At 40.1% G+C, this 27,071-nt stretch overlaps 1 protein-coding gene across 7 annotated transcripts in view; it reads right to left on the reverse strand.

Moving 5' to 3' along the window:
- The window catches only part of MAPK10 (mitogen-activated protein kinase 10), a 388,740-nt gene that overhangs the window by 92,860 nt on the left and 268,809 nt on the right, over positions 1–27,071 (reverse strand). For 6 of the 7 annotated variants that reach the window (XM_039539665.1, XM_039539662.1, XM_039539664.1 and 3 more), the window contains one exon: positions 13,347–13,516. In XM_039539665.1, coding sequence (XP_039395599.1) covers positions 13,347–13,516 — 170 coding nt within the window. Of the gene's footprint in view, positions 1–13,346; positions 13,517–19,883; positions 19,961–27,071 lie in introns of those variants that run through there. The other variant, XM_039539666.1, reaches the window with a different exon arrangement.

Consider the following 27,071-nt stretch of genomic DNA (forward strand, 5'->3'; position numbering starts at 1 on the left):
ACTTAAAATTAACATAAATTCACTGACATAAATTAAATTACGCCTGATAAAGTGCGCTTACTGTAGAGAGAGCAGAATCAGGCTCTCAGACTTGAGTCTGCATTCAGTACTACTAAGCACTCAATGTCGCATAGTGTATCAGGTACACAACATGTAATTCACATGTAGTGCTGCATCATTTACATGATCTGAAATCCCAGCATCCCAAGGAATTACTGCACCTGAGGCTAGGCAAAGCAAATGTTTAGCTGATTACTTGAGGAAAACGTGCAAGTTTTTCATTCTCCCAACGAATTTTGAAAGTGCTTTATTTTCTGTCTCCAAGGCCTATCCTGCTTCCTTACCCCACTCCACCCACACAGTTTGTATACCTCCGAGTTAGAAATCGGCAATCCTCTATTTTTCCCACTAACGTGCTCTTTTTAGAAACATTTTCCTTGCTAAGAATATCAGAGTCAGCAGAGTATTTAATCTGACTCTAGTGGTGTGTGGAGGCTGTTGGGTTTTTTTGGTTTTTTTGGGGGGTGGGGGTGTTTTTGTGGTTAGGATACTTTATTTGGCTTTTGAGCACTAACATTTGCCAACAGAGTTCTTTTCATCCATCTATTCCAAGTGAAATGATTTGCCTTGATAGAGTATGATCAAGTGTTCACTGACTTTTACGTAATATTTGATTTCTTCCTGTATTGTGGCAAACTCATTAGAGCCAGTACAGTTAAGAGTCAAGTAACTGTTTCCTTCGTAAAAACTGGTTTACCACCATTTCAAAGAACACTGGGTTTAACTTGAGGTTGTTGGATCTAAAGATGCTGCAATCCCAACAGGAGGCAGACATATTTTATTTTCACCCATTATAAATGCAAATGCATCAGGTATTTCTACCATAGAAAACAAAACAATCTCAGTTGCATCATAATGGGATTAGAGCTATTAGAACAAATTCTCACTAATGGTGATGCCAGCGGGGGGGGGGGAATCACATCTGCAGGTTCATTATCTATTTTTCACCTTGTTTTATGTTGAAAGCAAAAAGCCAAGAGGGAGGATGTCTCTTTAGAGTGAAGATCATCAGTTCATCAAAATGTACAGTTCTGCACTAAGGGAGAAATGTCACTGTTTTCACACCTAAAGCCCATGCATTTGCCATCAGATGTGCTGACAATTCTTTATGGAGTCAATACATAAAGCACTCACCAAGGTCCCTGATCTACAAATAGATCTGAATAGGCAAATCCCTGTGGTCCACCCACTCAGATCCATATGTACTACTGGGCTCTACAATATCACTTGTCCCTCTTAGCTGCCATGTGCCAGAAGCTCTCAAAATGTGAGGCTAGCCTGCATGGAGAGATACTGACCATTTCCAAGGGTGACACAAACCAAGCCCAGAGAAAATGGCAGAAAGGACAACTCTCACCCACCCCCTGCAACTCCCACACACCACACCCCTCCCACCATCTTTGGCTGTATTATTGTTAAGGCTAAGATATTGTCATGCATATTTTTAGTAAAAGTCATGGACAGGTCACAGGCAATAAATAAAAATTCACAGAAGCCCGTGACATATCCATGACCTTTACTAAAAATATGCATGACAAAATGGGGAGCTGTGGGGTCCTGCTATGTGGCTGGGAGCTTCTGGGGCAACCTCCCCCCACTCCTTGAGGCTGGAGCTCGAGACCCCCGCAGTTCCCAGCCACCACGAGCTGCGGGGGGACCCTTCAGCTCCCAGGCGCCACGGGCTCACGTCACAGAGGTCTCTGGAAATCACAGATTCCGTAACCCTAATTATTGTCACTTACCCTGGAGGACTCAACAAAACAAAAATCTATTTACTGAGCCCCCAAATGAGCAGGCTGCAGTCTCACTGCATTTCATCTAGGCTCTCAGCATTGTGCATTATATTTAAAGTGGTTGTAATTTAGTTTAACAGCTTTTCAGGAGCTCTCTTCTGAGTTGCCTATCTAGTTTTTCACTTCAGAACTTAGGGACAGATCCGCAGATGGTATAAGTTGTCATAGCTCCATTAATTTCCATGGAGCTAAGACAATTTATACAAGTTGAGGTTCTGGCCCCAATGCTTGTAGATTAGCAACAAGCCATATCTTCTCTGCCATGACTTGAGTATGCAGATAGCCCTCAATGGCCAGGAATCTGTGAATGAGGCTGAGCTATATGAAAGACTGGAAAAAAAAGTATATTTAACAAAAAATTCAAAACAATCTATTATCATTACTGTCATAACAACAGATATCTATATGCAACTGTATAATTACATGGCACTTTACAAAACATAGGAGCAGATTCCAATCTGATTTATACAGGTGTCAGTGTCAAAGGATTTATACCCGTGAAACTGATCAGTATCTGGCCCACAAATGGGACATGATCCTTAGCCATCTTTAACATTCTATGAAAACTCTAGGGAAAGTACCTTAGTATAATATAACAATGTAGAGAAATTATAAACTAAAAATTCTTTCTGGAGTTTTGTACAAGTATTGAGACACTTCCTACAAGGAGGCCTTTTCAGCACTGTAACAGCTTTACCAGAATACTTCAGTCCTTTGCTAACTAGAGCGCGTTGCTGAACAGAGATGGAGTTAAGCAAATGCTTCAATGCTTTGCTAAATGGTGCCACACTATGTGAATAGGACAGCCTATATAAAAAGTTGGAAAAGACAAAACTAAATATGCATGGTCCTTTTATGAAGAAATCATTATATAAAAATATTATATCCAATGGAGATCTTCCAGCAATACAATATGAACAGATAGCTAGAGTCTTCTTAACACAACCTTTGAAAATGAAGTTACTCTACTAATGGGCATGCAAAAAATATATACTGCACCATATGTCTCATACATAAAACTTGTCAGATACCTTGTGATATCTCACAAACTCAGACTTCTGTTTTTGCTCAATTATTCGCCAATATTTTTGTCTCCAGGACATGTACCCATTAATATTAAACAACAAAAAATAAACTGATTTTTTTCATAACTATTCTGTAGTTCTAGAGCAATGTTATAGCTACTAAATTAGGTCCACAGTTTTTTCTACATCAAGTTCACACTTCTTGAGTGACAGCCTCATTCCCACTCCAGCACCTATATACGGGGTAAAAAGGCTAGCAGCATAAAGGTGTCTGTATCCAGCTGGATGAGGGCTCACCTGGCACAGGAAATGTGCATGACAGCAATAAGACTGTCTTCCAAGGAAGCACTTTCAAGCCCTGGTGCACCAGGCATGGCAGGACAGAACTATAGCATGCAGCACTGTGGAGATTTTGAGAAGTGTTGTGGCCCATAGGGCAGCCTGGGGAGGCTGCCATAACTTAGACAGCTCTTAAGGGAGCCTAAGTTACACAGTGGAGCATCAGGAGGGCACAAAAATGGCTTAGAGCCACGTGAGTCACCTTACCTCCTTTTCCTCACTTTCAAGACACTTCACAAGTCCACCTTGCCTACAGCTCTGACCTTGTTTTGGTTTGCTTCCTTGCCCGTTTCTGCCAATTTCAATTTCTAAACCAAGTCTTCTGACCTTGATGCTATCTTTCTCTCTTACTTTCACACATGACTTTGGCCCTTCTTCTCTTCTGTTCTCTATGCCAGGATCCTGCTCCCTCTCCAAGCATCCTCTCTTTCAACCTCCAGGTCTTCTTTTAAAATCCACTTCTTTCAGTGAGTTTTCCCACTGAGGAATTCTAATCCAGTTCTCAATATTTCTTCTCTTTTTCCTTACTCTGTTCTGAAATGTCATTAGATCTTTCAAACTTCACTCTCAACTATTTGTTTCATATTTTTTTAATTTGTTGTAACCTTCAGCCCTTCTCTCTCTTCCTTTTTTGCCATATTATGATGCTATGATGCTGCACCCCATATTCTTCATAAAAATATAGTTGTAATATAAATATAGCATAACTGAGATATGTTTTATGCAAGATGGGTCATGTGAGGTATCATTGGAAAGGTTGTGATTTGCTGAATGTGATTATCCAATTTATATGCATGTATCATTTCTGTATCCGAAGTTAGGAATATTGACTATGTAACAATTACAACTGTGTGTGTACTTGGGGAACGCGCAATAGACAGAAGGCAATCAGCCTGAATGGGCCATTAGGAAAGACAATGGGTCTTTGAAGGTGTTGACCTCTCATCTTCCTGGAGTTCCTTCTTGGGGACATTAGAAATAAATCCTGTCTCATGGTTGCTTTAGCACTGCAAGGTCATGTGATGATGTCACCTGGTGTGATGATGTCACGGAGTGCCACCTTGGACATAGCTGGTATTTCTCCACTGGAAACAAAGGATTCTTGCCTTATGTAAATCCTATCTAAGGTTGGGAAGTGAGTTAATCAGAGCTCTTCTTCACTGCCTCCCCACCCAAGATGGAAGACTGCTGAGAACACCTGAAGAAACAAAGGAACTAAGCCGGGGAAAGGCAAGGGCTGAGTCCAGGCTGCTGTGAAGAGAAATAACTGGAACTCTGAGCTGAAGAAACTCCTCAGCCTGCCTAAAACAACATTTAGGGTGATAAATTACTATTTGTAACCTGTTTCTTTAGTTTATTAAGCGTGTTTTGTTTTATTTGCTCAGTAATCTGCTTTGTTCTGTTTGCTATCCCCTATAATCCCTTAAATTCTACCTTTTGTAGTTAATAAACTTATGTTTTTGTTTATTCCAAAACACAGTTTGTGCAATTCATAACTTGGGGGGAGGAAAGAGCTGTGCATATCTTTCTCCACATTGAGGGAGGGGACAATTTTTATGAGCTTATGCTATATAGATCTCTATACATGTGCACAGGAGCACTAGGCATTCCCTTAGCTGAGTCCTCCCACAGAGAGCTGATTGCAGACTCTGTGATTCTACAGCTGGGTGTATCCCTACCTGTTTGTGTGCTGGAAGGGGGCTTGAGAGACTGACACAGCAACACAGAGTGGGGGGGACCCAGGTTGGTAGGACAGATGGGCTAGGTGGGACCCCAGCACATCTGGTGGCATCCCAGGAAGGGGAGTCTAACCCGTCACACATATTTCCTGTGTTTGTTTAATTCAAGATGTATGGTCTCTGGGAGAAGGACAACTTCCTTTCATTTTCTGTAAAGCACTGTGCAAACTTATATATAACCCAATATATAAATATTAGATAATAAATAAGCAATACAGTCTGATAATGAAATTCAAGTGACAAAAGCCACATTTCCTTTTATGATTTACTAGTATTTATTTTTCCATTTCTGATTCAATAGCTTCTTTGTTTGTCTATTTCTCTGCTTCCCATCTCTGTTTCTTCCATATGATAACAGTCATTATTTTACTGTAGTAGAGACCCTGATGTGCTCAGCAGGAGCTGGCACTGGAATTCTAGCAAGAGGAAATAGAAGTTTGTGGAATGGTTAATCTAATGGCAAACAGAGAACGGCTATACCATTACCACTGACTCAGGAATATTCCCTTCATTGAGCTACAAAAATAAAGAATATCAGATATACCCAAAGCTGTGAATTCCCGCTCAGTTCCAAAAAAAATCTACATTTACTGCTTATGTATTAGACAATTCACATGACTTATTTCAGGAAAGGTATTTGAATGTTATTTTGACAGAAGACCATGTTCATATCATCTATCTTTTAGAGCAGGAAATTAGAGAGAGAGAGAGGCAAGGGGAGGGCGTGTAATGGTGTGTGTCGGGGAGGAGGGGAGAGATTGAGAGAGAGTGATTCCTGCTAGTAATATACAGAATAATAGTAGTGATTTGTGTGGAAACTTCCCATGCCAACAGCATTTGGATCTGTCAGAAGACAGAACGTGACCATTGTAAATATGAGTGGGCAGACAGACTGTGATGCAAAAGCAAGAGTAGGTAATCACTAGAAGAAAACTGTGTGGTATGAGGTCATCACTGAGAGTGTTGAAAAGGAGAGCACTGGCCCCTTTCCACAGGCCTGCCCTGAAGAGCTTTTAGCTTTAGCTTAGGGTGAAATCCTGAATCCATCAAAAACAATAGCAAAACGCTTGCTGATTTCAATAGGGCCAGGATTTCACCCTGGGATGCAAGGGCAAGTTTGAATTCAATTGGGAAATCATTGAGATTTGTGGACAACAGTCAGACTTGAACCCAGCCTTTTCTCGAACCCAAACTTGCCTGCTACTCAACTATAGTAGAAAACAATGGCAACCTCAGAAAGGAAGAGAATCAAAGGATCATTTAAAAATCCTTTGAGATGAACAGATGTGAGAAATGAGAGGGCACCAAGGAAAGAGCAGGGAGCTGTGGAGATCAATGCAAGTTAGATAGGCCTTGTATACACATAGAGGTTGAACTGATTTAACTAAATCATCTTGGAAATTGACTTAATTAAATCTGGCTTAATTAGATTAAAACTCTCTAATCTGGACACTCTTAAAGCAGCCTCAGAATACTTTACACTGATATAGTTTATGTCAGTAAGGAATCAGTTTAAGCTAAATCAATATACAACATCCTTAAACCAATGTAAATGTCCATACAAGGGGGTTGTACCAATTTAATTAGTTTCTAAACCAAGTTAGTTAAATTGTATGTTTAGATAAGGCCTCAACGAGGAAATGGGAGCACACTGGTGCCTACAATAGCTACTACAATGGTGGGAGCCTTATCAGTACCTTATAAAGAGAGAAACAGAATGTGAAAACACCAGAGATCAAACACCCAGAGAGGGCATGTTACACTGTAGCAGGTTTTATTACATCTTGTCATGGTTTCAGAATCTGAATTCTCTCTCAGATTCCTGTGTAACTAACAAAGGAATATGAAATATGAGAAGATAAACTTGAAATATGTAGCAACTTCCTTCGTACCAGAAGCCTCTCAGGTGATAAAGGGGCATTACAAAAATCTGAGGAATCATTTTTGTCAAATAATTACATGTCAGTCCATTTATTTATTGCTTTAAACTTTACAGAAAAAAAAGATACTGACAATAACTCTTGCTCAAACTTCATATATTTCAAGTCCCTATTTAATTTAAAAAATGGGTCTTCATCCTGTCTCAGGTGTCTCCAGGCACTCCGAGTGGATACACATTAATGTTTTCAGCCTTCTTTTCTCCACTATTTCAAGATATTATTAAAGTGAAGAAGTTACAAGAAGCAAAGCAGAGGTAGAATATAAGTCCTTTACCCTTATGTAGACCTCCCAGCCCATTCTGGAGCTTCCTTTCCCCTCCACTTTGCACAAGAGCTTAACATTGTGGCAACACACCCTCTAAGTAAACAGGGCTGAAGGTAGCTCCCCCCCGGAATCCAGCCAAGCTATTGGAGGGAGAACAATCCCAGGGCATTCTTTCCCCTTCTCCCACCCTAGTGGCTGAGCAAATAGGCTGCAATGATCACATCTTAAGAAAGATCTTCTGCCCTGTCCAGTCAAACACTGTTACACAAACATTCCTTAAAGACTCAGGGCCAAATCCTGAGTATTTGCGATCCCTAATGAAGCTAACAACAGTAGTGGTGCTTAGCACCTCAGGATACAGCTGTCAGCAATCCAGATTCCAAATGTGTTTATGAAATTAGACATTGTTTCCTTGGGAAACCGATCACAGATACAACGGAAAGTCAGAGTTACTGTTCCAGATGTAGATCAGAGGGTAATCATTTCATCTGGCAAGAGCTAAATGAAAACGTGCAATTAAATATGGAAGAGATTGTTTAGCATAAGTAGTTAGCACATATTATAAGGGACCATTCAAAGTAAAGTGGCCTGTTAAACCAATTAAACCAAGTCAAACCATGGAAACAGTGATGGGTACTCAGTTGGCTCCCCAATATGCCAATCTCTTCATGAGCCACCTTGAAGAAAAATTTCTGGACAAATGCACCACAAAACTAATGATATACATGAGATACATCCATGATATTTTCATCCTCTGGACAGATAGTTTAAATTGCTTCATAGCTTTCCACCACTACTTCAACAACCACCACCCATCCTTTAAACTCTCTCTGGAACACTAGCATCAACACCCTGGACACCATGATCAGCTTCATCAACGGAACTCAACAGACAACCGTATACAAGAAACCCATGGATCACCATGCCTGCCTTCATAGATCCAGTAACCATCCCAAACACACCAAGAAAACTATCATCTACAGCCAGGCACTCAGGTACCACAGAATATTCTCCAAGGAGAAAGTCTGGAATATATACCTTAACACACTCAAAACTACCTTCAAACAAGAACTCTCCACCAAAAAAGTAGATCATGCCATGGAACAGGCCACCCAAATAGCTCGAAAAAACCTTCTTCAATACAGAAATAAAACCCCCTCTGACCACAGACCCCTAGTTGTCACCTACCACCTCACACTGGAACCTATATGGTATCAACAAACAACTACAACCCATATTCAATGAGGACCCCATCCTGAAATAAGTCTTCCCTGAACCCTCACTTATGGCCTTCAAACAACCCCCTGAACCTCCCCAACCTCTCCAGGCTCATGATCAGAAGCAAGCTCCCCATAGGCCAGGATACAGTAACTCAAAGCAACACCAGACCCTGCCAGAACAACAGATGCAAAACCTGCAGACATATCTCCACTGCTACAACATCTCCCACAACACACCTTTCAAGATCCAGGGGACCTACACATGCCTATCACAACATGTGGCGTACCTCATCCAGTTCACTAAATATCCCAACAACAATTATGTGGGTGAAACCAGAGAATCACTATGCTCTCGAATTAACTCACATAGGAAAATGATCGATGTGATGATGGGCGTTCCTTTCCCAGACCTGAAGAAGAGCTCTGTGTGGCTCTAAAAGCTTCTCTCTCTCACCAGCAGAAGTTGATCCAATAAAAAATATTACCTCACCTACCTTTTCTCCATAATAAAAACTGGCATTTACTGTATATATTCTGCCTTTCTTCCAAAGAACCTAACAGATTGAGTTTTCCAAAGGGACCACTTCAACCACTACTGAAATGCAGCAATTTCTGGGGTAGAAGGTGTAGGCACATAGCAACATAAGTAATAGTTTAGGATAGAAAATGAAGACTAGAAGCCATTCTAAAAAATACAAAATTTTAAGAAAAAAAAATTGTAGGTAGACAGAATGATTGCCACTATGAGTTTAGCCCAGTGGAATTTTACCCACAAAAAGACTGCAAGATTTGGTTCTACAGGATTACTTAACTGGAATGGAATTGCCATCACATAGGTGCATTTGCTCAGTTCTGAGTCACATGAAAGAATTCCACTGACTAAATTATCAACACGCTTCCTGCAATTTTGGGAAAACTGCATTCCAAATTCTAACTAGAACTGAGATACTTGATCATCTGAGACTTGCGACGGCAGCACAAAGTGCTAGGGCTACAAATCGGTGTACATTTTAAAAATTCCTCTGAGCAGGTTGCGTCACTCTGTGCTTTTGTTTTCTTAGGCTGTTATTCTGCAGCTATCAGTTCCAAATCTGAAATAACTGATTACACATGGTGTAAAATGGCAGTTTAGTATTTTTGTTCAGAAAGAAATGTTTTCTCTCTTCCTCTTCCCGTGAAAGTTAATGTTACATCCTTGGGGCCAGATATTCAGGTTAATTTCAATGGAGGTATGCCAAATGACACCAGTTGAGGACCTAGTTCTCTATGTACAAATACTGAAGCAGAGGACAATAACTTTTCCTCAGGCTGTTGCATAAAGTCAATGAAACCAATATTACCTGTAATGGGAAGCCACACAGCTTCTAACAGCTCCTACACACCAGTTCTCAGTTAGATGAGTGAAAGAAACATGAGTAGGTAAGCCTATGATATTCTTTTGTATACTAGCTACAAGCCACAGAGTATCTTCTCTTCTCTGTCTGACCTCTGCTACTCTACACCCCAATGGAGGGGAAATTGTCTGCTGGCCATCTGCAGATACTCAGGCCATGTACATAAATTATTGTTTATGATTTATAGTGCAGTTGAGTCTAGAAGTCTCAGTCATAGACCAGAAACCCATTGCCCTAGATGCTGTAGAAATAGAACAAAGGGACAATCCTCCCTGTAAGAGCTTAAGTGTCCTCTGCAGACTGAAGAATCTAGCCCATATACTCCCCAGCAATGCCACAGCTCATGAGCTCAATATGATCATTGAGTTAATACAACAAAATGTTTCAACATTGCCAGTGGTATTTTTATGTACACATGCACCACTAGAGGATGTACAGACCCCCCTACACAAACATACTATTCATACAAACATACACTGCCATTTAATCAACTAATTACATAGGTGGCAGGGACAAGGAGTAAACCCCTGCTCATAAACAAGTGTTCTGCTTGTGCACTTACAATAACCTCCACATGAACTCAGACTAGCAGAAACCCTTATGGTATGAAAAAAGAAGGAATTAACTTCAGGGTAACAAGATAATATTGAACTGAACATGTTTATAATCAACACATCTCAATAGAGCATTTGTCTTGAAACATTTATAACTGTTCCACATGGATGCAATGAGGGTTAAAAAAACTTCATATGGTAGGGTCTCTCTCTCTCTTTTTTTTAAACAAAGTTTTGAGAGATTACCCTTCCTTTGAGGATTTTACTTCTTTATTTCAATACTCCCATTCTGAGAATGTGCCTTTGTGTTGGGCTTAATGCTCTGGGAATAATGAAGTAAGACCATGTTTATCTTAATTTCTCTTTGTGCAGAACTCCCTATTTTTCTGCAATAGGGTCATATTCCCTCACATGAATCATTTTGCATTGAAAATCTCCTGTTTGTGTTAATTTTTATTTATAGGGATGAGTAAGAAAGATCTCAATACCTTGTCGCTCTCATACACTGATGGGAGTTTGACTTGACATTATCACCAGTGCTATACCACATATTACTCTTTATGATCCACCACCCCGGTCTTGCAAAAACCTAAGTACTTAGTTGCACTAAATCGTCTTCCTCTTCTACGGCTATTCTAGGAAGAAAAGGCCTTGGGCAACCTTTATCCTCCCAGGAGCCATCCAGAATTGTGACCAAATCTTCCACTGAGTGCCAGGTTTGGGGCCTGGCTGATTTACCAGGCAGTGCCCTTGAACCCCAATAGGGCATGAATAGGTGGCTTGTGTGTGTAGCCAAACACCCTGTAAACTCCTAGCTCTTCATAGTATATGAAAGTAGATGACAGGAATAATGTACACTGCTCTTCTTTTAGTCCAGCCATAAGGATCACTGCTGAGTGTACTGAGTGCACTGCACCTGGGTCCCCATCCTTAAGCCATCATGCAAATATCTAGACTAGATAGACTGGCTCAGGAATAATCTGATCCACTACTAAATATCCAGTCCCCCTAACACCTAAGCACTTCTGGCAACAAGAGCTAAAATTGAGCCCCAAAAATATCTGAATTTTCTTGAGCTACAAATAAGCAGATGTAAAATATTCATCGTCACTGGAATTAAAAAGATAACATAACACAGGTCTTCCCAGTTATTTACATAGAGACTCCATCAGCATTTCTCTCACCTAAAGAGCAAGATGAGCTTGGCAAGAAATCTTCTCTACCAGAGCCAGCTGTCACCATTACTTTTGAGGCTCAATGCCATTCACGTGATGCCAAGTTTGATCATCTCTCAGAGAAAATAGGCACAAGTGAGGATGAAGAAAAGCAGCTGTTCCCTATCTCTTGGCACAAAAACTGCACTTTGTAAATAAATCACTTCATCCCATCCTACCAATGATTCATCTTCCTTTGCACCTATCAATTCGTCAATATCCTTCTGGTAAACTAGAGCCTGAAACTCAATACAAAATATTTCAGTTTCTGTATAGCAGTGAATCTTATCTTCCTAATCCATGATGTGATATCTTTACATCTGCAGCCAAAACTACGCTGGTCTTTTCGCAGCCTTACTCCATTATTCATTTATTCCAGGGGATTTGTATTATCTTACACTTTGATTGTTGGGTGGTGTTTGGGATTCTTTTGTTTGTTTGGGGGATTTTTTTGCTTAAGGCATTCAGATTTTTGGCCTGTCAAATCTCAGTATGAAATATTAATATCACAGGATGTTATTGATTCTATTTAGATGCCTTTAGCTTTATCTGTTCTTTGTTGCTCATAATTGAACTTCACAGCAAATCAGTTATGGATAGGCATAGGAAAATTTGATTTGAGAGTAAGAAGGAGTTTCACAGCAATACAGGGTGCGAAGCAGAAAGAGAAGACAAGAGCTTAATGCTAGGTAATGAAGGAGAAACATCCTCGGAAAACAAACAAAAGCACTTTAATACATACATTATATTTCTTTCTAAAGTCTGACTGTAAACAAAATTGGAAAAAATGTATGATAAAAACTATAAATAAATTCTCAATTTAATGCCATGAAGCAGATTTGAAATTACACAGTTTGGTCAGTGGAAGTGGCATAGGTTCTGTAAGTGATGCAGACTTGGAAGGGGTTGAAGGTATAGATGACATGGTTCACTGCTAATTTTTAGTGTCCATGCTGGGCAATCTATGGAATTGCACTTGCCTTTGTGTTAGAGAAAGTTAGTGTTTCTGCCATTCTATCTCATGGTAAGGTAGCATTACGTTAAATTCACAATACTGCAGTGTTAGAGAAGACAGACAGAAAAGGAGATCTGTGATAAAGTAGTTGGGGGAAAAAGAACTATGTGCTGTCTAAAACAAATATGCTGAGCACCACTGGACAGAGGTTCACATTATAAACCACTGGTAAACAAAAGGAAAGGATCACCTCAAACTGCAGAAACAAATGTAAAAGAAAATGTCACATAAGCTTTAAATGTGATTATTTAAATGATTATTTACTCTGTGAATTCTATTAACCGTATATATTACATAGTATCAGCTATTACATTTCTGTCATTCATTTGGATTATTTATACATTGCATTGAAATGTCACTTAAAATAAAGAAAAACATTATCTGTCATGTAGATATGTGAAAGCTTCAAGATGCCTATGGGATGTGACTTGTTTCTAAATAGGTCTCCATGACTTTTATTGCGCCAGGAGTAGAAATTACAGGGTCTGTTTGATATATAGTTTGCACTTCTGCTGCAAATAAGGGCTATAGTTGTCAATTATTGTAAGATCTGTCTCCCACTTTCTTGCTAGTTAATATTTGCTATGTGGAGAAACAAACCCAATGCTACCATTCACAACAGGAAGAACATTTATTAGCGGAACACTAGCTTTTTTTATCTAGGGATGTCTGCTACTTAACTGTTATTTTTACAATCTTAGACAATGTTTGGAGCTAGCAAACTCTAAAGAAATGCAGAAGGCATATCCTATTTAAAAGCATAAATAAAAGAATCTGAAGAGACTTACCAAACTATTCCCTGAGCCCCAGAGCCAATAGGTTTTAAGTTCTGGTAGCGCTTGAGAACGGTGAAGGTCGAGTCACCTACTTCCACGCTGTAGAACTGGTTGTCAACTTTGCTTTTGCTCATGTTGTAATGTTTGGCAATATATGACACATCCACTTGTTTCCCAAATCCCTGTCATGGAGATGAGGAGTTGACAAAAAGACAAAACCAAGACCAGTAAACCATCAGCATAACAATGAAAGAGAACCTAGTTTTCAAATATGTATTCCTGTCATTTTATGCTCATTGTCAGAGACTTATACACTGTCAGATGATTTCTCAAAGGCTTTCAAATACAACAGTAAACTCTCCTTCACCTAGGAAACTTCCATTGCAAAGTCATGAAGCCTCCTCTAGCCAGTGTCTGTAGAACAGAAATTCCCAGCCATTGGTATATGCATGCTATTACTGGTACTTCAGGCCTTTTGCAGGAAGGTTCTATATGGTGCTCTTGAAGTGTTTTGGTCTGACTTTCCTCTCACACTGCAATAAACCAGGAGTAGCTGAGAACTCCTTTAATATCAGTGGACTTACATCAGTGTAAAATGGTGCAAATGACATAGGAATTAAGCTCTTAAGTTTTGTAAACTGTAGCAGTAGCCTGAAAAAAATAAAGGGAGGGGTGCTACTACCACAGAGCATCAGAGCAAAGCCACAAATCATTTCAGATAAGCACAAAAACAAGCCACGGTTATAGGACTGATCCTGCCTGAGAGATTCTGAGCAGTTCTCATTGAGCATGGCAGTGCACTGCCGTTCTTTGGTTTAGACCCTTGTCTCCTTGTCTCAGACTGCACTAAGTGAAAAATATTAGTAGACATTCTGCCATGGAGGATTCTGGAACTATGACTGAATTTTAAAATGATATGGCAAATCTTGGACACATATCAATTTTAGCTCTGTCTTTTCTCAAACAAAAGTTTCATTGAAATAAAACTGAACCAGAGTAAGCATGTCAGGATTTGGTCCTGCAACAACAACAGGTAACTTTCAGAGGCTGGGGTACAAAAGCCTCTGAAAAGTAATACAAAGTATTTTATCATAAATACACGAACATCTCCATGTATAACTAAGAACAGTAGCAAATACCAGCCAGTTACATATCCTTAGTGGTCAGAAAGAAAATAGGAGGGTAATCTGATATGGATTTATAAGACACCTCCAATCATACAATGACGTCTTCTGACATCCTCGGCAAATGCCATCTTCTTGACCCTTTGATGATTTGAACATTACATATTTATTTTTCATTTTATCACTCCAGCATATAAATCTTCCAACTGAAAAAACCAAGAACTCCTAAGGCACATGATTAAAACTCGATATATCCCTGGATTTTTCATACACTGAATGCAAGACCCCAACTAAGTATTGTGTCCTGGACTGTATACTTTGTATTCTACACACTACAATAAAAACTCCAGATTTGAACAAATGTGAAAGTACAGGTTCATATAGATATCAATAACTTTAATTCCATTTCCCCTGTATTAATTAGTAAATGATCTGGGTGATTCTCCCCCCTCTCCCCCGGCCCCAAAAAAAAAAGTCACAGGGACCGATGTCATCAGCTTCTGAGCAAATGGTCAATTGGGGATTAAAATCACAGCAAAAAAAGTTAGTAAAGTTAGGCCCCACCTTGCTTATGCACCTTTAATGCTCATTGACTTCAATGGGAACCAAAGGTGCTCCATATCTTGCAGGATGGAGGGTTAAGCAGGGGATAGTACTGGGGAGGGCAAACTTTTTGGCCTGAGGGCCGCATCTGGTTTCATAAATTAAATGGAGGGCTGGTTAGGGGAGGCGGTCGTGCCCCCACCCCCAGAATCCTGCCCCGTCCAACCCCTCCTGTTCCCTGACAGCCCCTCTGGGACCCCTACCCCAACCCCATCCTGGGACCCCTACACCCACACCCCCGCTCCCTGTCCCCTGACTGCCCCCGGGCCCCCACCGCCCCATCCAACCCCTCCTCTCATTCCTGACGGCCCTCCCGCGACCCCTGCCCAATCCAACCACCCCTGCCCCCTGACTGCCTCCAGAACCCCTGCCCCTGATTGCCTCCAGAACCCCTTGCCCCGGCCGCCCCATCCAACCCCCCCTCCTTCCTGACTGCCCCCTGGGACCACTGCCCCCATTCAACCCAATGTTTCACCCCAACCACTATCCACACTCCCGCCCCCTGACCACCACCTGAACTCCCCTGCCTCTATCCAACCCCCCCCCGCTTCCTGCCCCCTAACCACGCTGCCTGGAGCACCAGTGGCTGGTGGTGCTACAGCCATGCCGCCCAGCTTGAGCCAGCCATGCCACTGCTGCCACCACACAGCTGAGAGCACCGGGTCAGGCCAGGCTCTGCGGTTGTGCTGACCCAGGAGCTCGCAGCCCCGCTGCCCAGAAAATTGTGTTGGCCATGGAGTGAGCTGAGGCTGCGGGGGAGGAGGGACAGCAGGGGAGGGGCTGGGGCAAGTCTCCCGGACCAGGAGCTCGGGGGCTGGGAAGGATGGTGGATGTGGCCCACGGGCCGTAGTTTGTCCACCCCTGTGATAGTACATGAGTGGAAGTCTAAGAAAGTTTCTCTATTGCCTTCAATGTGCATAGGAACTAGCCCCAAGTCTGTGTCTTCCACTGACTATCCACCACCCTCCCTCGTTCCCCATTATTAATTCCTTTAAATCCATCTTTAGTTAGAGAAATCCTTTTAACTTATTCTATTACTAAAAACAATAGATCATAATATATTCTGTTACATAATCAAACCTTTGCTGTCACAATCAACCATGAGACATGTCCATAGGATTCAAAGAGTGGGATTTTGATGGGTTGGGGAAAGGAGAAGAGTTCATTGGGAGGATTTTTTTATTTGCTTGTTTGTTTTTAAATGACGTAATGCCAATACTCCATAAAGTGAGCATTAAAGTTCAAAAACTGTCCTTGTCAAGATCATCTCTTCTTGGTTTTGCCTTAGAGTGCTTAATATTCTGTCAACTTTTTCATGAGAATGACCACTCCACTGGATAGCACTGTTTAATTATAACTAGCTCATTTACATAATTTGTTTGAAACATTTGATTAACATGGCTATTCATTCAGGCAGCAAACATCATTTTCAGAGAAGCAATTAAAATATTACAGTTCATTATGAGCCCGACAGTGCAAAGAATTTTTTTTTTGGAAACACACAAAAAATAAGTTTTATGGACACTGACACAGTGCCAAATTCAAACTTCAAGACAAAGTCCTGAATGACTCAAAAATACGTTTGAAAAAACAGAAGAATTACACTGGGAAAGTTAAGCCTTGAACCGTCTTCCATTTTCTGCAGAGAAATAGTCACATAGTTTGCTCAGTCTGGCACACCAGAACCGGAAGTGAGAGGCAAGTACCTCTAAGTAGTCAAACAAAATGCAATGTATTTTTTCCCATTATTATTTTCTGTACAGTGAGGACAAAGTTCACATTGAGAGCCTCCTACTCTCAACCCAGCATTCATTAATGCACCAGAATAGTAGTCACATTCTTAAGTGCTAAAAATAGATTTATAAAGAAGGTGAGAAGGTTTTGGTTTGGGCAATCTAATGACACCAACTATTGTCCTCATGTTCACTGATGACATGATGCTACACAGGTGGATATCCAGGGCGGGGGAAAGACATTGATGCAATATTCATTATGAGAAAGTTAAAAAAAATCAAGATATTTAGAGCTTAAGGGTCAAATACTGTGTTGACATGCATCCTATGCAATTCCTTTTATAAGTCAGCCCACAATTAATCTTCATCAGTGTTCACTGTAGGCCTAAGCAGACTCACAAAAATAGTGAACAGCCATTCACTCCATTTGTCATTCGCCCACACTCATACAGTCTCTCAAAATACTGGAAATAAATTTAATTAGTCCATGACAGGTTGCCAACCAAAAAAATTAGAGAACTTACTATGGGGGTGCATGGGCAAGATCATGATTAATACCTAGTGATTTTTGACCATGAAGCAAAGAGTTGCTTTCATATCTTATCAACATACATTTCATTTAAAAAAATTAAAGTTTATGCTGAGCCAAAATTCTCATTTGAGCTATTTCTTTCACAGCAGTCCTCAAAATTGGGTTTACTTGGGATTTAAGCAATTCATAGAACTTGTGTGGGCCTTCTACAGAGGAATAAGTGTCATCAATGTCAACAAAGCTTTTGGTGAAGCTGAAATACCGGTAAGTTTGCAGCGAATCTGGGCCATGTTATAGTTTTGGTGTTCCAAACTAACTGTACAATTCAGGTGCCACAAAACTAAATAAAAAAGTATTCCCTCCTTCCCCTTTGAACGAAATCCACTTTAGTTTCACACATTTCTGTCACTCATTATTAGATCTAGATTATTACTGCCAAACAATACAAAAAATGCCTGGATAATTGCTTGGATTTTAATATGAATTCAATTTGGGTATGCTTGTGCTTGCTTGTTACATACATTTGTGTGATTAAGTTTTACTGCATGAGCATTCATGGGAACTGAATTTTCAATTTGCATGTGTAAACATTCACACAGCATTTTCTTTTTCCAATCTAATTCTGAAAACTTAATCAATTTTGGAAAAGTTAGTGAGTACTACAAGAAAAAACCCTAGTCATCATTCATTTTATTGAACTAAGTAACAAAAGGGGGTGGATATGAACAGAGGAAAAACAACAGTTTCAAAAATTCAAAGTTTACTGAAAAAATATTTTGATTTTTTTTTTAATTTATTTGCAAACTTTTTTCTTCATTTTTTGATCAGCTCTAGACTTCAGAGCTCTGGAGATTTACACCAGCTGAGGATATGGCTCATTATGTGTGGCAAGGGAAGAGATACACCTAAAATATGTTTAATGCCAAAACCATGGAAATAGAGCTGTGAAGACTCTGTCAGTGGAAGGTTTGGAGAATGAACTTGCTTCGGGCATTGCTAAACCGTAGCACATTAGAAAACACATTTTAGGCTGTTATGGAACAATAAAGTCTGATAAAACACAAGCAGCAATTGCTGCTTGACACACAACTTTGACTAGCTAAATTATTTTTTTCAACATGGGGGGCAAAACAGAAGGAAACACAACAGTAAACAGAACCAGATTTATGATTCTCAGAAAGATTCTTCTCTCGCCTTTGCAGATGAAAAGACCAGAGAACTTGATTCTCATATTATGTAATTCCACTGTTTCCTTGCCTATTTTTCACCCTAAAAACTCTATGATTGTTCATTAACAGGTACAGTTTTATTTTGGCTGTTTATGGACACTTTTTACCCATATCCCATGATTTGCAATCCTAATATATCACAAATACTTACGGATCAATATCTTAAATATGTCTTTACAGGTACTTTATACCTCCTTCACCTTGCTGGGCTCATCATTTCCCCCTCTGGCGATGAGGGGGAGGAGCACAGAATGACCTGGAGTAAATCGGTACCACTCCAGAGAGTTTGTATTCCTCACTCAGGTTTTATTTTCCAATATTTACAAGGTGGGCCTGAGGGTAGGCCTAAGTAGTACTCTTCAGTCAAAACAACAACAACAACAACAACAAATTGCAACACAATAATGGAAAATCTTTCCCTGCCCCTCTCTGGGGTGTTGTCCTATTATGCTGGCCTCTGGATGCCTTCCCCAGAGTCCCTCCTTCCTTCTCTCATGAGAAGAGGGGTTTTTCAAAGGTCAGAGGTTGCCCTTAATTGGATTCAAGTGTCCCTAGTTGATCTGAGGTAACCCCTTTTCAACTCATAGGAACTTTAGCATTCTAGGGCTACTACACCTACCTTCCACCACTCTCTGGATGCTGTCTGGACTGAATGTGTCACAATATATACATATATATAAAGTATATGGGCCTGATCCAAAGCTCACTGAAGTCAGTGGAATAACTCCCATTGACTTCTATGAGTTTTGAATCAAGACCAGTATGATAGCTACTTTATTGAGGGCCAGACTGGTACTGACCCTATCCTGGATGTGTGGGGCATATAGAGGGAAAGAGAATGGGATGGAAGCCCCTGCACAGTCAACCTAGCATGAGTGATGTCCTTCCAATGGTGGCCATAGCCCCACATCTCTCTACCCCATCCAGAAGAGAGTGACCAGCCTCGGTAACAACACATTCCATATGTTGCAGGTGGCAGAACTCCTGCTCGAGAGTGCACTACCCTAGATCCATAAGAGCAATTGCCGCTTATTCAGATAGAATCCCTCCAGGGATTCAGGTGTGTGCAATTGCTCCTCACCCCTTACCTCGAACACAGGCAATGTCTTATACCCACCATCTGATCCCTAAAGTCAAAAGGAAAGAGGTGTTCAAATAAACAGGCTCAATCATGACATCCATAGAGTTTTTTCACAAATTGCCAAAGTGGAAATAAGGGCTTGATCCTGCAAACTCCAACTCTCCTGAGCAACCTTACCAAGTCAAAGATTTTATTCATGTAATAGCTACATGCATGAATAAGGCCCAAAGAAAGCCAAAAGACCCACCTCTGACAGGCCAAGTATTCTTCGCCTTCTTTCCGAGTTTGTTTCTATTGATAATTTTTTGAAACCCTTGTCATCGTGTCCCTTCTTCATCTGTGTGGGCAGATGACACAACACAATTGACATCTGTGACACTCTGTATCTCGGGGAAACACCCTGCACCCCCATATTCATCCTTATAATAGGATTGTGTGGTATCCAATGCAAAGTTTGTCATGTCAGGTGTCTTCGGAAGGCTCATGATACACTGAGCATTGTTGTTATAGTAATATTATAGGTTGTAATTTCATGTATGTAGTTATGAGGCTGAAAATGTGTCCTCATGGCTTAAAACAAGCCCAGGCAAAACTCTCCAGGAACAGAGGGGAGTTCACACCTCATCAGGGCATGTATGGGACAAACCCAGCCCAGCCTCACAGGAACAAAGGACGCTGGCCTAGGCAGCAACAAAGGATCTGTTGGACTCTTGAGTGAGTCACCCTCCTTCCTTTGGTCAGTCAGGGACTACAATGAGGTTATGCTCACCTGACCCTGAAGGGGGGGAAAAGCCAAGACAGAAGAAAGAACATGATAAAAGGGAGAGGCATTTGCCAGGCTCTTCCTCTCTCTTCCACCTCCATCTCCAGACATCACCACCAAGCAATTGGAGCTTGATCACAGGGGAGAGCCTGGCTGAAGGGCAACCAGCCAGCCTGTCATGAGAAGCATCTAAGTTTGTAAGGCCATTGAAAGTGTTAAGATCAGCTTAGAATGTGTTTTGCTTTTATTTCATTTGACCAAATCTGACTTCTTGTACTTTGACTTATAACAACTTAAAATCTACCTTTTGTAGTTAATAAATTGGTTTGTTCATTCTACCTGAAGCAGTATGTTTGGTTTGAAGCATATCAGAGACTCCCCTTGGGATAACAAGTCTGGTGCATATCAATTTATTTGTTAAATTGATGAACTCATCTAAGCTTGCAGTGTCCAGCGGGCATAACTGGACACTGCAAGATGGAGGTTCCTAGGGTTGTGTCTGGGACCAGAGATATTGGCTAGTGTCATTTGGTTGCACAATCCAAGGAGCAGCTTACATGCCAGAGGCTGTGCGTGAATATCATCAATCAGATCATAAGATCAGAGATCATCACATCCTCTGACCCCCAGATGATCACATTTCCCCTGCATCCCCCCACCTCCCCCCATGGCTCCCTGCCCCATGCCTGGAGGAGCCCGAAAAAAACCTCCCTTTCCCAGAGGCGAAAAACGAGGAAAACCTTCTTTCTTCCTGAATCCCTCCCAGCTGAACCAACCAAACCCTGAGCTGCTCTGGAACAAACCCCATGACACAAGAAAACTCCCTACTAAAGACCCATTGTATTTTGTACTATTTATACCATTGACCCATTATACCTTTATTATTTCCTATCATTTACCTCCTTCCATATCCTCCCATCATATCATCCTCCATCATATCTTAAAGCCCCTTTCTCCCTCTTTAGTATCCTTCTCCCCACTTCCCCCTCAATTGCTTCCCGTTTCCTTTGAAACCCTCTCCCTCAATTTCCTTCCCTGTCCTGATTGACAATTTACTGACAATTGTCTGACTGACAATCTTAGCACTGATCCACTGATGTCCTTCCCCCATATATTATCCTCTCTTATATTTCCTTCTATTTATCCATATTTACTCTTATCCTTTTTTCCTCTCTTCTCAAATCTATCCCTCTTATCTCTCCTTTCTCCCTTGAAACTTTCCAGGCCTTCTCTTCATTCTTCAGGCCTTCCTTTCTTTTCTTCTTTGATCCTTTTCTATTTTCTTTCTTCAAAATGAAAAACAAAACACCAAACCTCAAAACACAATACTCTCAAAAATGTCTACCTATATAAAAATATCCTCCCTCCCTCGCCCACCCTCCTTACCCTACTTTAACCCCACTAAGCCCACCCAAGACCGCACACAACATTTTATTGCGCATCATCATTCATCTCACATCTCCTCCTCTCCCTCCTCCTCTCAACCTCCTCCTACTCCCTCCTCCTCCTCCTCCAACTGTCCCTCCCCCAAGCTTATAACACTAGTTCTTTCTAGACATCCCTTAAATTTCACTTTTACACTATCATCTACATCCTCTTTTTCATCATCTTACATACTCATCTAAATCATCCTGGAGAATAACTCCTCATCCCGAATTGGCAATACCAACTCAACCTCTGTCATCCCAAACTTTCCACCAAATCTCTTGAATTCCCAAATCAAAAATATATAATAAATATAAACAAAACCCTGGACCCAACCCACTCCAACTCCAAAACCTCCCCACCCCCCTCAAACCCCCCTCCCAGTTCACCTCCTCCCTCTCCTCCCCTCCTTCCTTCCCTCTTTATCTCCCTTTTCACATTTAATTTCTTTTTTTTTCTTTTAAATTTTATGTAATTCTCTTCCTAAAATCCAATTAAATTAGATTGTATAAAAATCTGTCTATTTCTTTCCCTTAAAAAAAAATCTGTTCTTTCTCAAAGAGTTCAAAAGAATTTATGGTTGGAATCTACCTTGTAAAATCCATAATCTCCCCCATCAATCCTTGTTATAATTCATCTCCCTTCTCTTCTTTTTTTTTTTTTTGACTTTTTTTTTTACTTTTGTTAGACTACTCACTTAGACTATAGTTCCTTCTTTTTTTTTCCCCTTTTTCTTGTCACTAGGAATATAGGAACTACAAGGTCAGTCCTCAAATTTCAATTTTTTGATTTATTATTAATAGGTTATTAAGCATTATCGCAATATCTAATCCAATTCCTTAATATTCTAGGATTAAGATTATCGATCCCCGGATTACTTCCGTTTTTGTGTTCTGTTTTACTGTTCACCTCAGATTTATACTCCATTCATATCTTCATTCCCATTTCCTTCCTTCCTTCTATCCCCTCCCTCTTCTCATTTAGCTCAGCATAGCCTCATATAGGCAGAGCATGTCATATTATGTCATTATCCAGAATCTCCATTCCACTCTCTCCGTTTAAAGTTTTTTTTTTACTTTTTCTTTCTTTCTTTTTTTTTTCTTTTTGCTTAAAAAAAAAATTGCTATTGGTTTTTTAATCCTTAGTTTAATCTATCCCATCTCCATCTCCTTCCTTCTCTGCCAGCTTCCCCACACCTCTCACCTCAATAGGTAGCAGGCCCTGCTTGCCTCTCCTCTTTTCTCTCCTCCTTTCTTTTTTTTTTTTTTTTCTCTAATGAAGACCTCTTGCTTGCTCATCCCTCCAAAAAAAAAAACTCTATGCTATGAGCCCTTCTCCCTCCATGCCTCTGACAAACCTGACAACAACAACAAACCTGAAGTAACCCCCCAGGCCCATGCTGCTTAGATCCCTAAATATGTTAGCCCAGTCCACTTCCCTAACTAGTCGCGAACTAGTCCTGAACATCCCAGGAGTAGGGGTTCTCATAGCAGAGCAAGGTAAGGCTGGCTCCCAGAGTCAAAGATTGGAGTGACCTAGCAGGGAATGTCCAGGGGAATGTCACACCATCATTTAGGATTTTGACAGAATGCTTCCCCTACACAGCCATGGGGCTCAACTGCTTCTTTATGATGTCCAGTCATTTCACTTTTATTTCCCTGTCCTTGGATCTCTTTCCTTGCGCACAGTCTCTTTCATCATCATCCTTTTCCAAATGGTCCCCAGGCCAGTTCTTCCTGATTTATGTCTAAAGAGACTTCAATCTTTTCACGTTCACTAACAAACACATTCCTATATGCTGTTTTATTCTATATTCTTTTGGCCCTTTCTTTAATGCCAGCAATGCCTAGCATTTGGCTATTTCACTGCATTTCAGAACCCTCACATCTTTTCATCCCCTCTGATGGTCTCAGCTGCTTTCATATTTTAACGGAGAACTGTATGTGTAGGATAGTTGAGTTTTTATCCTTATCAGACTCCTAGAAACAGTGGGCACTACAGGCAAGCAAGTACTCAAAACCTTGCAAGGACTTGTTCTGTTCTACATACGGGTTCAAAGTACAATTTGTGCTAACATTGGAGGCGATGACTGGAAATGCTACAGCAGCGTGAGATCATGAATCTCCTCATTTCCCCTAAAAAGCTGCGAGACTATGCTCAGAAGGATATAGCACAAGCAAAAGTGATTAAAAAGTAGTTTGCGTGCAGGTCAGATTGGATGTAAATCTTAACTAAATATTGAATCAGACACAAAAAGCCACATGAGCTGTAATTCTGCAAGGAACAATACAGGAATTCTAAGATTAACATGTGTTTACTTAAACCACTGGTTATTCTGAAATACAAATTCTGACTGTCCAAACCACAGAGATGCCAACTAACCATTATATCACAGCATGTATTCTGTGTATGCAACATATACCTTAAAGATTATTTATATCTCTCTTACTTTACAGTCAGGTGTCAACTATATTCAAGGCTCACTGGCAGGCAAAAACCTAAAAAAAAAAAAAAAAATTTTAAAAGAAATCTAAAAAAAAAATCTGTGAAAACAGTGATTTCTGGAAGTGAGTCTGGATTATGTTGACTAGTTCTAACCCAGAATCAGAATCTCTTTCATTTCTTTAAAGCTCTAATAATCACTGTGTAAGACTGCAATGGATACATAAATTTGGAATTTAATTTGGTCTTTACTGCATTTCATATTTTATTATTGAATATTATTTGCTCTCCTTTGAAACTCTTTGCAAAACAAAACTCAGGCAAAACTCTCCTTGATCTCAATATAGTTTGAAAAAAAAATCAAAAACACAAACAACAAATGTTTGGAAGAAAAAGGGAGAAAAGAGCTGAAAGAGATGATTTCTTTACACTACCAGAACACATACAATACAAACATGACACACCCCCACACTTATAAAATACAATTATATAGACCACACACAACAGAAAGAAAAGCAACACACAGACAACAGACAGCCAAAGCCAAGACACACAGACATACAACAGGTCATCATAGTGGGAGGAGGAGGAGGAGGGAGAAGAGTAGAGAGAGAGAGAGGGAGAAAGATTCTTTGAAGAAGAGAGAGAGAGATAAAGGGAAGAAGAAAAGAAGAGAAGAGAGTTGTAAACAAGAAGAAGAAGCAGGCAAGCAAGCACAGGAGGCAGTCAAGGCACAAGAAAAGAAGAAGGAGAGACACACCGGGAGGGAGCAGGAGCAGCAGGCAGGGCAAGAGAAGAAAGAAAAAGGGAGGAAATGAGAGAAGAGGAAGAAGGACAAGATTATATATATATTTGAATTCCTACTGTAATGCTTTTGATGCTGTAAATAGTGAGAGAGTGAAAGAAGAGGAGAGAATTAAAGAAGAATGAATGGAGAAATCTTATCTTGGAAAAGAGAGAGAAGAAGTGACAATAAGGGAAACCACAGAAGTCTACTTCCATTAAATGAAAGCAACACCTAAGGCCACATCACAACAGACTTATCACCCTGTAAATTCTATTTTTAAGATATTATTTTATAATTACAGCACTTGACATGGAAACGGTAGCAAACAAAGGAGTCTCCCTTTTATAAATAAATAAGGGGTAAGCACCAGATTAATTAAAATTTCCCCTTAAAAAAATCACTCTTGATATTAAACAGGCAGGATTTGTAGCCTAAGAATCTAAGCTGCAGGTCAGCGCTTCTCTTATAGATTATGAATGTTGATTAATGACCCACTGGAAACCATGGGTAATTACAGGACATTTTGCATGAAAACAACTTTGTTTAAGGCTGAAAGCAATATCTTCATCCAATCCTATTAAGACATTAGCATGATTTATCAAAATTAAGAAACAATTTGCAAATAAACCAGATGAGCTCAACCAATGAAGATCTGCAAGATTATCAACAAACATGACCTTTTCTATGGTTCAAGCTAATTTAAGGGCATTCTCAAAATAATCTGGTTTCTAAATGTTCATCAATGAGATTGTTATTGAAACTAGGGAGTCTTTAAAGTATTTCAGAAAGAGAGAGCGTGAGCGCGCACACAGTGATTGGTCAAGCAATTTACAGAGGTTGTCACAGTAATGAGGAAGAAACTAAGCTAAGATTTTGAAAGGGCTCAGAACTTCCCCAAAATCCCAGTCTAAAATTTCATTCTAGGTACTTCTTTTGGTAGTCTCAATGCAGCAAGTTCCAAAACCCTACATCCAGCAAGAAAAACCATTAATTGACATGCATCACTGGCCTAATAAAAGGAGTTCTGAATATTAAAGAAGAAAAGGGCTGAAGAACACCTTTCCCCTGCTCTAATCTAAATCAGGCGTGATAGGGAAGAGGCACACACCATTTGAGATGTCATTTCATCTTAGACTGGAGGATCACAGTGTAGGTGGTCAGATGCCTCTTGTATATTGATGCATTATAATTGCATACAGCCTACTTCCTAGTGGATGAGGAGAATAATATGTAAAGATTCCAGTACAATTTTACTATGGGGTCTTGGTGACAGGGAGAAGACAGAGTTAAAAAGTAGAGAGAGTCAGAAAATGATTTTTCCCCCTTATGAAAAATTTTACAAAAATGATATTTTTTGGAAAATATTTCTTAGATTTATTTTTTTTGGTCAAAAACCTAAAACCACTTTTTTAGGCAACTACAAACATAAAAAATGAATTGAAAATGGGATTTTTTGGGGCAGAAAATATAGGTACAAAGAGAAGTCATTTTGCTTCAGTACAAATGTTTTGATAGAAAGAGCATCTCCAGCTCTGTTAGGGAGTTATGGATGAAAAGTAAAAGTAACTATCTATGATGGTGACAAAAAAAGTGAGTCTGGATGAATTATGAGATGTTGCTAACTACCAAAGATGGTTATAGTACAAGGGGAATTTGAGCAAATAAGATCTATATGTAGATGAGGAACAAAGAGAAAATGCCTCCGGCAGAGGAGGATGGGGGAAAAGAAAATGTGTGAAGCAGACTGTCAGATTGAAAAATGAAATTATACTGTCCAGATCCACCCTGAACCTGAATGCCATGTGAAGTGCAGAGAATGGGAAAAGATATTTGTGGAGGAAAAAAACCTTTTTGCTGCTTTGTATTAAATGCTGACATAGAACAAATATTACTTTTTTTTTTACTTGATTTTCAGTTACTTGGACCCAGTGTAATCATTTGCTGCTTAAGTATTAAATGTAATACTTTTAATGCTCTTTCTAAGGATGCAACACTATTCTCACCAATCAAGAAACATA

Source organism: Mauremys reevesii, linkage group 5 (genome assembly GCF_016161935.1).
Source record: "Mauremys reevesii isolate NIE-2019 linkage group 5, ASM1616193v1, whole genome shotgun sequence".
Classification (NCBI taxonomy): domain Eukaryota; kingdom Metazoa; phylum Chordata; order Testudines; family Geoemydidae; genus Mauremys; species Mauremys reevesii.